This window comes from Stenella coeruleoalba (genome assembly GCF_951394435.1).
Source record: "Stenella coeruleoalba genome assembly, chromosome: 17".
NCBI classification, from domain to species: Eukaryota; Metazoa; Chordata; class Mammalia; order Artiodactyla; family Delphinidae; genus Stenella; species Stenella coeruleoalba.
Window position 1 is genome coordinate 41,404,025 of NC_137163.1, and position 12,754 is coordinate 41,416,778.

Here is a 12,754-nt window from a genome sequence, read left to right on the forward strand (position 1 = left end):
GAGAGATCTTAATCAAACAGAAAGCCTTTTTCCACTCATGGGAGTGTCTGTAAGCAAGAGAAAGAAATGCAGAGATCAGAGTTAAGCGCTGTAGCTGCTGCTTCTTTCTTTTCTTCCTTCATTCTTTTTTTTAAAGCTTTAAGAAGATAAGGGAAGTAAGCACAGAAAAGATCCTCTGCTAGAGCCCTGGGACCTGAGAAGATTTATTTTTAGTTTCAGCTATTTCAATAAATATTTCAGAGAAGATTTCAGAAGGGGTACTGGTTTTTGAGAGGTTTAATGATATATAAATAAATGTAAACTATAAGTTATATTTCAAAAAAAAGAAAAGATTAAGGGTACCTTAGCAATTCCTATCATTATATATAAACTAAATCCTGTGACTAGAAAGCTGCAGACTCTGAAAGACCCTTCAGAGACCCACTATTGAGAAGAAATGGACTCTGAAATCAGATTGCCTGGGTTCAAATTCCAGTTCTGCCAATTTCTAATTGCAGGACTTTAGGCAAATATTTAACCTTTCTGTGCCTCAGCATCCTCAGCTATAAAATGAGGATACTAAAAGAATCTATCTCTGAGGGCTACTATGAAGATTAAGTAAGTTACTTTGTGTAATGCAGTAAATTAACACAGTGCCTAGATTATCATACTATGTAAAAATTAGCTATTAGTTATTATTATTGTTGTTCTTGTCACCTTCTTTATACTATAGAAATCATGTTGTGGTCAATATTTGAGGATTAGCATGTAAACAGAGTTAAAAATATAGAGAGGCAATGTTGCTTAAAAGAACAATCTCTTGTTACCTGTATAATTCCAATGACTAGCCAAAGAGCGGTAGACACCGCATATCTCAAAATGCGGCTATAAGGAGCTATGTAGCTAGGTGGGCTTCTGGAAAGTCTAGAAGATGAGTCCATTAATGCTAAGTTCTTGAATCCCACAACCTGAAATAATAAGAAAAAATAATTTAAACAGACATAAAGAAAACTCCTCTAGTCTGAAAATAAGACCCTCCTCTCTACCCCTTACCTTGAAAAACTAAAGTATTCAAGTTTGTATAAATGGTAGAAAATCTAGATAAAAATAATTATCCAGTATTTTAATTACAAAGTATTTAATACAAAATATTTAGCTAGTTCATTTGGTATTCTCTTCAATATGACTAAAGGCCAAATATAACATTATCATATACACAGACAAAGCTCAAAAATTTCTGTCAAGAGAATAAAGCTTTCTTCAGTAAACTACCAATGAACAACCAGTATTTCATGAGTTTTAACATATGCCAGGAACTATGTAAAATACCTTTTATACTTTAAAACAGTATTTTCCAAAATGTCTTTTGAGGAAGATACCGTCTTTGATAAAAGGAAACCATGATCAAATAAGTTAGGTTAGTATATTATACTCACCTCCATGCCTTTCACCCTCATAGAATAAAAGCTCTGGAAAGTTTTATGGTAAAGGAATCTACATGACTTTATTGAATCCAGTGTTTTCCAAACTTACTTCATTATAATACTTTTTTCTCACGTAACACCTTTTAAAGCTTTAAAAAACACTACTATAAATGAATTTTTGAGACAGTGTTCATATATCCTAGGGACACACACATTCCTCTAGGTTTAAAAAGGAAAGGAAGGAGAAAAGTGGGAAAGAAGGAAAAAGGAAGGCAGACATACAAGTTAATAATTCATACGTAACCTTACTTAAGCAGCTAATTCTAGAGAAAACCTGTTACTCATACAGTTTCCATATTTCAGTCTCATATTCAGTACTGAATACTTCTTTAATAATTCTACTCAGACCCATGAAATAACTGTAAAGGGATCATAAGCATGTACCCATTCAGTGTGTCTTGTTAAGCTACAGCCCCAGCTCTTAAGACAGAACACAGTCCATAGTAGGTGTTCAATGATAATTTGTTAGAAAATTTCAACCTTCTAATAGTGGTTCTAATACAGGAGTGAGAATATGAATAATGGGGTGGGGGTTTCTTAAAATACAGATACTTGAGCTTGCCTCAGAGCTACAGAATTGAACATAATCTCGAGGGGTGAGGTAAGGCATAGGTATTCTGCAAAAGCTTCCTATGGGGTTCTGCTACAAACCAGTGGTTTAAAAATCACTCCTTACCTACAGTAGACAAATTCAAAGAGACAGAAAGTAGAATGGTGGTTTCCAGGCGCTGGGGAGAGGGGAGAAGACGGAGCTGTTGTTTAATGGGTACAGAGTTTTAGTTTTGCAAGATGAACAGAATTCTAGAGACTACTGCACAACAATGGAAATGTACTTAACAGTACTGGACTGTATACTTAAAATGATTAAGATGGTAAATTTCATGTTATGTGTGTTTTTTCATGGCTTGATTACAATATTTTAACCTTTAGAAAACTCTTCCACTGACATGAAAACTTAGCTGGAATTATATTAACATTTATGAGGTACCCATAAGTCGTATACAATTACATCAAACAGTTTATACCTCCAAAAGGAAGAGGACAGTAAGTACTTGAAAGAGTGGGTTAATTTTTCTCACAGTCTGAATTTCATTCCATTCATTTGCCACAAAATATGTTCTCCATATGCTTACTGGAACGGTAGCACTCCGAACACCACCCTCACCTGGTTGGGGGGATAAAATGAGTAAAAGCGTTTCACCTTCTTTGCTCTACAATGGTGGCAAAAGAATCTTGGTACAAATGGTTACTTTCATTACCTTCAACAGCTTTAAGAACCTTTCCTTTAGGTCGCTCCCAATCAATAAAGAATATGTCTATGGTAATCTGGGAGATGAGCTTATGCAAAAATTGCAGAGCCTGAGAATGACAAACAAAGCACCTTAAAGTATCTGCATTAAGCCTGCTTATGAAACCAACAGTGATTCTTTAAGAATGTCCATCGACAGATGAATGGATAAAGAAGATGTGGTACATATATACAATGGAATACTACTCAGCCATAAAAAAGAACGAAATAATGCCATTTGCAGCAACATGGATGCAACTAGAGATTATCATACTAAGTGAAGTAAGTCAGAAAGAGAAAGACAAATACCATACGATATCACTTACATGTGGAATCTAAAATATGACACAAATGAACTTATCTACGAAAACAGAAACAGACTCACAGACATAGAGAACAGACTTGTGGTTGCCAAGGGGAGGGGGGCAGAGAGGGATGGACTGGCAGTTTGGGGTTAGCAGATGCAAACTATTATATACAGAGTGGATAAACATGATCCTAATGTATAGCACAGGGAACTATACTCAATATCCTGTGATAAACCATAATGGAAAAGAATATAAAAAAAGAGTGTCTCTATGTGTATAACTGAGTCACTTTGCTGCACAGCAGAGATTGGCACAATGTTGTAAACCAACTATACTTCAAAAAAAAAAAAGAAACAAACATACCGTAATCACAAGAATATATAACTTTCACAAGTTACAAAGTCGTTAATACCATTAGGGGATCAACAGAAGCTCACGAAATAACGGAATCACCAAATTCACAGAATTTTTATATACATATTAATTCGACTTCCCTTTTTCTGTCTTTCTTTGAAATAGGGATATGAAAGGAGACACACTACCTCCTCCTCATACAGGGATCTTGCATTAATTGTCTCTCTTTCCCAAGGTTTCCAAAAGCATACTTTGTTTTCTAGATCATCTAACTTCTTTATAAGTAAAGGTATTTCCAACTATAATTTGCTTGTCCTAATTAAAGTTTTAGCATGCTCTCACTGTTGTTTTTTTCCCCCTATTTCTGGTATTTTCATTTACAGAATATGTTTAAACTAAGGCTTCCTCCTAGTAGGTACATTATTGATCAAACAAGGGATAAAAATCTAAGTATGGGATGATTCCTCTCTTCGTGGAGCTCACAGATCAGTGGGAACATCAGACACTTAATAATCACAACACAATTGGATGAGATCTACCACAGAAGCATGTAAAGAGCTTCACATCCATCGACAGAACAATGAAGTAGGGAGGGGGGTTGCCATGGAGAGAGGAGGAAAGGAATATGGAGGCAGAGAACAAATGCTAAGAGTTCAGCACTTTATCCAGCATGGTACCTTTTACTCTCAATTAACAGGTTAAATTAAATAATAAAAAAATATTTAAGGCAGATCTTCAGAATAAGATATCTATTATAAATAAAAGTAGACTTCCTAGTAAAACAGAATTAATTCATGCTTTCTTCCAAAATTAAACTAAATTTTACACCAAAGATTTTGAAAGCAGTTTAATTTTAAAGACTTATATGCTTATTAGCAGGTCTTTTAAATTCAGTAACCCGTGCTTTGAAACTTACCTTCAGAGCAAAGGCACATCCCACATAAGTAACAAAACGTTCTTCCTGAGCCGGCATTGGTAGCAAAACAGAGACAGACTTCTGTGCCTATGATAAAAATTACGCTGCTAAATATGACCATACAAAGTTTTTACTAAACACAAGTTATAACCCAAAGAAAGCGTAAAAGAGGAAGGTGGTGATGCACTCAGTAAACACAGCACACTCAGGGAATGGTGAGTTTAGCATTTGCCCCAATACTCTTGATCAGAAATATCCTCCACTAAAGACAGTTCCTTTATAAAGAAAGCTTACAAGTTATTCAGGTATTGGCACTTAGGTTAAATTCAGAAAATCACTTACTTTGAAGAAAATAAGCCAGTAAAGACCTGTTCCCACAGTGATGATAAAGAAAACATTGGCCAGATCACCAGCATAGTAAACCAAGAATTTCATAACTGTCTGCAATTTAAAAAGAGAATTACAGCCATTATAGACACAACCTATTTATACTATTACTTTTAATAACATGTTATTTACCCAGTTTCTCAAGCTTGAAGCCTTGTTTCATGTATACGTGGATCAGTTAGAAAGACCAACTGCAGCCACTTCCTAGACACCTTTTGGGTCCTAACCTTTTGATCCATTCCCAATAGCCTCTGTCTTATTCAACCCTTCTCATCTTTCACCATCTAAGAAATTTAGAACCGCCTCCTAATTTTCTTCGAGTCTGGAATCCTTCTCTCCAATGTATCCTCTATACTACCATCAGAGTTGGCTTTCTAAAATGTAAATTGGATTGTGTTACTCCCCTTCTTAAAAATGTACAGTGACTCCTTATTAAAATATAAATTCCTGACTCACAAGGTCCTCCACAACCTAGACAAAAATTAAATATTTAGCCTCATCTGCCAGTTCCAACCACTTACTCAATAATTAACTATTCCACACTTTCATCTCAAATGTTTTGGGGAATGAAATGGGCATTGATTCTACAAATATTCTTCTCTTTTTCTCTCTGGCAAACTCTCATGAGCTCTGAGGGCAGAGACGATGTCTCTCTTTGCTCATTATCACAATCCCCCCAGTGCCTAGTAGAGCACCTGGCACTCAGACAGTAGGCTGTCAGTGACTATTTGTGGAACGCGCAGATAACCCAGCTTAAAGTTCACTTCTCTTGGAAGCCTTTCTTGACTATCCCAGACAGTAAATCAAGCCCCCCTCCTCTGATTCCTTGGCACATTGGCTCTGGAGCCAGGAAGACATCCCAGCACAAACAAATTTACTACGTGCCTTTCTCATGTTCTTTATCAGCGAAATGGAAATACCACCTATTACTTTGTTGCTATAAAAATTAAATGAATAGGGGCTTCCCTGGTGGCGCAGTGGTTGAGAGTCCGCCTGCTCATGCAGGGGACATGGGTTTGTGCCCCGGTCTGGGAAGATCCCACATGCCACAGAGCGGCTGGACCCGTGAGCCATGGCCGCTGAGCCGGTGCGTCCGGAGCCTGTGCTCCGCAACGGGAGAGGCCACAGCAGTGAGAGACCTGCGCACCGCAAAAAAAAAAAAAAAAAAAAAAGTGCCTGGCACATAGTAAATATTCAAAAACTGATAGATAAAAATAAAAACAAACATAAAGAAGATTAATTGAGAAGAGAAACTATAAAGTTAATAGAGTAAAATATGGGCGAATACCTTTTTGATCTTGAGATAGGGGAGGCTTTCCTAAACAAGATCCTAAAAGCACATGCCATAATATGAAAACCTACTCAGATCTGACAATATTAAAATCAAGAGTTTCTGTTAAACAAAGTAACACATAGATAAAATAACACATGAATCACTCTTGGAGAATAAATTTCAACATCAAAAACCAAAAGTGGATTTATATTTAGAAAATACATAAAACTCCAAATAAATAAAATATAAAAACTTGTTTAAATAAACAAGAAAAACTGAAAACTTAATTAGAAAAATGGGCAAGGGATACAAACAGGAAGTTCACAGAAGGGGAAACCCAAATGATTAATAAAGCATATAAAGAGTAATCAGAGAAATGAAAATTAAATCAAGAATAACATACTACTTACCCCACCAAATTGGCAAAAAATGGAAAGACTTGAAAAACAGCAAGTATTGATTGGTGAGGACGTGAGGAAACAAGAACAGCTCTGCTGTTGTGTGCAGACTGGCCCACAGCAACGTGGGAGGGAAATGAGCATACACCTCTCATAGTCATATACACCAGAGAAACTCAAGGCAACTTTTGACTCATTCTCTAGCTGTGTTTTATTAGAAGGATATAAAATAGCTAAAAGATAAAAATATACTTAAAAAATTCCTGTGATCATACCTGTAAATCGATCATGGGACTCCCAATGCGCCTCTTCCAACCTGCTGTCTTCAAAAGAGACAATAAAACAGCTAGTCCACCCAACACACCCAAAGCAATCTAAAGGAAAATAAAAATTTGGAATTTATGTAATTTCATAATGTAATTTCATCCATGTTCAAAGATACTGTAAACAGAAAGTAAGGAAGTACTCAAAAAATGGTGGTGGAAGGTGGCTAAAAGGACATAGGAGCCAAATTTAAGGAACTCCCAATGGTCAAATCTGGGACAATTTGAGCAAGAAAATAGATAGTAATGAATTATTATTGTTAGAATAAATAAATATCCATGAGTCCATACTGATTTAAATAAATAATTGAATAAATAAATCAATGTGGACAAAGGGACAGTTCCTCCTTATAGCAGAACTTGAATTAACAAATATAGAAGAAATGATGGAAATACACAATCATCATCAGACAAATGTCACAGTAACACTTTTTACTGGCAAGAATTAACAATGTGTGCTAAAATTAGAGGGCAAAAGAATAATGAGGAGCAGGATATTTGCATAATCTCAAGTATCTCCTCACAAGATACAAGACACTTATTAATTATAAGTGGAAAAATACAGTGGAGAACTCTGTGGACACCATCTTAGCCATATGATCGAAGGTCACATCACTGTTAATAAGATACACTGACATCAAGTATCTTCTGATATGATTTGCTGAGAAGGGTACAACATCATTTCTGTGGCATTTGTGCTAAAACTACATTTAATCATGGGAAAATATCAGATAAACCCAACTGAGGTCCAAAATACCAGTGTCAGTCATGAAAGACAAAGAATGACAGAGCACCTGTCACAGATCTAAAGATACACACGATGGCTAGAAGTAATATGTGACCCTGGACTGGGTCCTAAAACAGAAGAAAGATAGTGAAAAAAATCTGTAAAATCCAAAGAGTATTTAGATTAGTTAACAGATTAGGACTACATCAATATTAATTTTCTGATTAACATCACTGTACTACCATCATGTAAGATGTTAACATTAGGGGAGGCTGGGTGAGGGATATATGGCAAATCTCTCTATTTTGACAACTTTCCTGTACATGTAAAAACCTTTTTTTTTTAAGTAAAAAATATACTGTAAGTATTTTTAACAGGTTAAAATAAACTCACATCTGTCTGGACATGTGCTTCTCCTTGATCCATTTCATATGTGACCGAGAAAGAAACCTGATATTTAAAAGAAAGTGAATTAGCCATACTGAAGTTATATAACACAAAACTACTTTTACTAGAAAAATACATTTGTAACTGAATTTTACCATAAATGCCATACTTTTGAACTATCAATGTTACTAGAGTTGACCCTTATTTGTATCAATACATAAATGAATACGCTCTTGGGAATTATTCATGCTACTTTAAACATCCCTTTTGAACACATGTTAAAGAAAGAGGGCTTCATTAGGAGCTAGGTAGGTTCATTAATAGCAGTCAAGCCAAATTAATCGTATTTCATTTTCTGATAGGTTTCTGTAACTGAGGAGTGTGACTGATCTTACATAAGAATTCAGCAACTGGCTAAACAATCACAGCCTAAGATGGCAGATTAATCAAAGGGCTGAACAAGAATCTTAGGGATACCATTATATTGAGACAGTAGAAAGAAGAACCAGCAAAGGGTTAAGAGAAACAGGAGTATGAGAAGTAGGAGAGGGAAGATACCTAAGTCTTAGCAAGGTCATAAACAGGGAGTTTCAAAAAGGAGGAGGTCACCAGTAGTGTCAAATGTTGTACAACTGGCCCTTGAACAATGCAGGGGTTAGAGACGCCAACCCCCGTGCAGTCAAAAATCCAGAGAGAACTTTAGAATTGGCCCTCCGCATCCATGGATTCAACCAACTTCGTGTAGTGCTGTGGTACATATTGAGTGAAGGAAAAAAAAAAACCCATGTATAAGTAGACCCATGCAGTTCAAACCCATGTTGTTCAAGGGTCAACTGTGTAAGTGTCAAGTTAAAGAAATAAAGCCAGTGTATGTGGAATTCATTGCTGACTTCATGAAACAGGTTTTCAAAGAAGCAAATGGCAAGAGCAAAACTGCAAATGATGAAAGAGTAAATGGTTGGGAAATCAAGGAAAGACACACGATAGCAAGCTGAACAGTTGGCAGAGCTGATGGATAATTTTACTGTTTGGTCGTGTTAGTTTGTTTTTAAGATGGGGCAACCTGAAAGGTATTATAAGCAAAGGAAAGGGACCAGCAGAGAAGCTGGCTGAATAAAGGGTTGTGGGTGAAACAGGATACTGGAGGAAGTACTCTAAACAAGTACAGGTTGAAAATTTGCTTAAGAAAGTGGGAAGGGTCCTTTTTTCTTAGAAATAGGAACAGGAGTTAGGAAAGATAATGAAACAGAGATACTTAAGTATTAAAGAGGAAATCTGAAGGAATTCGTATTGGATGGTTTTGATCTGCTCCGTAAAATACAAAGATAGGTTATTTGTCTTTGGTGAGAGAGCAGAGATGTAGCTGGATACTTAAAATGAATGTAGAACTTTTACAATAGCTGTCATGAGAAATTAAGAAATGATGAAAGAACTGTACATTCTACAATTAGAATGAATTTGAGGTGGACTTCCTCAATATGGTTTTATGATTCTCTCAACTTTTTTTCCAATTTGTCAAGACTTAGTTTAGAATATTTTGGACAAGAAAAATATTTAAAGAAAACACCCAGAAGTGTTTTATGTTAAGATAAATATACTCTTGACTACCCAAGAATGACCATTCCAGGAAGACGTAAACCAGGCAGTCTTTTGTTGTTACTAAGCATGTTTCTGGATTTTCTTCTCCTCTCACTATAATGTATACAAATACAGGCAATCGAAGCTAATTTTAACATGAAACCAGGTAATACAAATGAGGATGTGAAATCTTTCAAAGAAAAGTTATTTATGTGCCTACTTTTCACTTAACGAAAGCCTGAATCCAATAGTAGCTGAGCACACATACAAGTGCAACAGAGAGGCCAAAAGCACTGGCTGAAGAACTAGAATTTTAAAATTCATAAAAGTAAAATAATAGAAATTAAAAGCTATTAGTGAGTCTTGGAGTAAGGAATGCTCACCTTCCAATTCTCATGTTTCTGGAGAGGACAGGGAATGAGGAAGAAGTAGAGAAGGATTAGCCTGCTTTTGACCTCTATCCTCTCTCATTTACCCCTCATCAAAGCAGGGATGCTTCATCTGCCTGGCGAGGTAGAGAGGAGGAACTGTGTCGTGCGGCTCAGCCTTTCCCAGGCTCATTCTCTTTGGTGTAGCCCGTTTTCAGTGTGTACATGGTATCGCTTCCATATACAGGCCCTGCCAGGCAGGGGAGGATTATAGTTCTGTGGTTAAACTTAACTGAGTTGGGAAATAGCAGAAGACTAATTGGCTGAAGGTCCAAACTGCATTCTCTGGCTCACTTTAGCGCTACTAGTTATAAAGCTGATAATTTGATTCTCTTTCTGCCTGTTGAATTGTGTCTCTATCAAGTGGGCAAGACTGGTGAAAAGAGGAACACACATGCCCACTTAAGGTTTGAGTTCCTGGTTTAGTTAGTCAAGGAGGCAAAATCTTAACAGAAGCAAGGTGGCCAAAGAGGATGGGAGCAGATGCTGCATGGCTCCGCCTACCCCAGGATACTGACAGGGAGGCCCAGCTGCTGGTGACGCTGTCTACTGACAAACATAATTCTTGCTTTTTTATACCCAGGATCCATAAGAACTCACCTCTTACCACTATTAGTAAAAAATAATTAAGTCTTGACTATATAAAGTGCCATGTTTATTTAAAACTTTAAAAAGGACTAATTGTCTTTTGATCATAACACAAACTCTATCAGCATTATACGAACACATAGAGAGGCAATGATTAGGAAGGAACTCACCTTCACAGACTGGCTGTTGGGATCTTTGATATCAATGTCACTGTAGGCAATGGTAATTAAGGGAGGGTAGATATTTCCATTTTTTGTGTTGGGTACAAGGCGGATACTGTTTAAAAGAAAATTCATTTTTAGTTATAAATACATCTAGGCCCTTACACATAAATTTAACTTATTGTTTCTTCTGAATTAGATACGGATAGTCTTGGTGATCTCAGAACTACCAGTTACTAAAAACTAGAGGTCAAACATAAACTAATGGTAACAACATAGGCTATTTGAAGTGGTCAGAACTTTATATTGAAATATAACCTCTGAGACAAATTAGAAACTCTTGTTGATCTAGGTCCTACGAAGTTTACAAATGAAATCAGTGAAGTACTGTGCACCACTTTTGAGGACTACTCAAAAGAGAAGTGTTACATGAAGCCTAGAGGAAGGCAGATAATATCCTAATTTTCAAAGAAGATGAATTCTTAACAAAATACTGTGTCATATCTAATACTCTTTAGGGCACATAATGGGGTACATTTTGCTGAATTCAATGCATTAGTAATGTACAGTTTGTAAACTCAGAAAGGAAAATGCCAAGCACCGGTGGCCAGCACAGTTTCTCCAAGAGCAAATCACGCGTGGCTAGTTTCAATTTCGTTTTCACTAGGGATACTACATTAGATTGAGGGACTGCTAAAAACAGCACAGTTGGATTTCAGCAAGGTATATGACAAAACTTCTGTACTGCCTACCTGATAAGATTATCATAAAAATCAAAGTGAAAAAAATAATGTATGTTGAAGTGCCAGAAAGAAGATGGTGCTGATTTTCATCAGTGTATTCAAGGTGCACATCATAAAATATTGGAGTGGGAAGGCTGGTTAAGGTCTTAGAGATAGGAATCTCATACTGGAGAAGACGCATGAGGGCTGCAAGGCACTACCCTAAGGCAGGGTCATCATTAAAGTATCCCAGGAAGGTACTTCCCTGGTGGAGCGGTGGTTAAGAATCCGCCTGCCAATGCAGGGGACACGGGTTCGATCCCTGGTCCGGGAAGATCCCACATGCCACGGAGCAACTAAGCTCGTGCGCCACAACTACTGAACCTGTGCTCTAGAGCCTGCAAGGCACAACTACTGAGCCTGTGTGCCACAGCTACTGAAGCCCGCACACCTAGAGCCTGTGCTCCACAACAAGAGAAGCCACCGCCATAAGAAGCCCGCGCACCACAATGAAGAGTAGCCCCCGCTTGCTGCAACTAGAGAAAGCCCGTGCACAGCAAGGAAGACCCAACACAACCAAAAATAAATAAGTAAATTTATTTTTTAAAAAAAGTATCCTAGGAAGAGTGAGGTGTTGATAATTAATGAGGGCCAACCTAGAACAGTAGCTGTTAAAGGAGATGGAGCCGCAGAAGCCTGCCTATTGCAATCACCTGGCAGGCTCTAACATACCTGCTTCAGCCCACTGATCTTCACTTTCCCCCTCTCAACCCATTCTAATTTAGCAGGTCTAGAGTGGGCCTACAATATGAATTTTGGCAAAAGTCCTTAATCTCTTCTGACGTAATTTTCCCCTCTATTAGTGTATCCCAATCTATCGGGACATCTAAAAACACAGTATGTATTGTTCCAGTTCAGGTGTTCTTATTGTTTTCACCTGATAATTACAGGTCACTACTTTCACTACCACATTTTCCCATATACTCCAAGCCTCATTTAGTGCATTAGACGTTTGTTTACCTCAGTGATATTTGGGTAGCAACTCGAATTAATCTTGCCCGACTTCCTAAGTCATTTTCTCTTCCACTTAGTGCATCCACTAAGAAAATGCGCCGAGTCAGAAGCCACTTGCCAGAGCTACTGTCTGTTATAATAATAAAAAAAGAGATGGCATTTAAAAAGTATCTTCAATTCTTCAAGATGGCTCTCAAGGAGAACTTTTTCCATTCTACTAATTTTTCTATTAAAATTAGCCCTGATTTTACAGTTCTACTAATTTTTCTCAGGATACACTTTTAGCAATAACATAATTTCTTAATAATAAGCCTGATATATTTAGTAAAAATTTCTAAATATACCAGCAACCTTACTGTTTTACTTTTAGGCATGCTATATAGAAACTTATACTCAGAGAGAATCTATGACCATTCTTATAATCTGCGATTTATTAAAT

The 12,754-nt window shown here is 36.9% G+C and overlaps 1 protein-coding gene across 6 annotated transcripts in view; it reads right to left on the reverse strand.

Annotated features, from left to right (window-relative positions):
• The window catches only part of TMEM67 (transmembrane protein 67), a 45,059-nt gene that overhangs the window by 15,488 nt on the left and 16,817 nt on the right, over window positions 1-12,754 (reverse strand). For 5 of the 6 annotated variants that reach the window (XR_013824715.1, XR_013824716.1, XM_079902326.1 and 2 more), the window contains exons 13-21: window positions 12,322-12,445; window positions 10,589-10,694; window positions 7,831-7,887; window positions 6,663-6,761; window positions 4,672-4,770; window positions 4,330-4,416; window positions 2,723-2,822; window positions 2,489-2,628; window positions 807-947 (exon numbers count right to left, since the gene is read on the reverse strand). Coding sequence is in view for 4 of the 6 variants with exons in the window: in XM_079902326.1 (XP_079758452.1) it covers window positions 807-947; window positions 2,489-2,628; window positions 2,723-2,822; window positions 4,330-4,416; window positions 4,672-4,770; window positions 6,663-6,761; window positions 7,831-7,887; window positions 10,589-10,694; window positions 12,322-12,445 (953 nt within the window). In the remaining 2 variants the exon portion in view is untranslated. The remainder of the gene's footprint in view (window positions 1-806; window positions 948-2,488; window positions 2,629-2,722; window positions 2,823-4,329; window positions 4,417-4,671; window positions 4,771-6,662; window positions 6,762-7,830; window positions 7,888-10,588; window positions 10,695-12,321; window positions 12,446-12,754) is intronic. The other variant, XM_079902327.1, reaches the window with a different exon arrangement.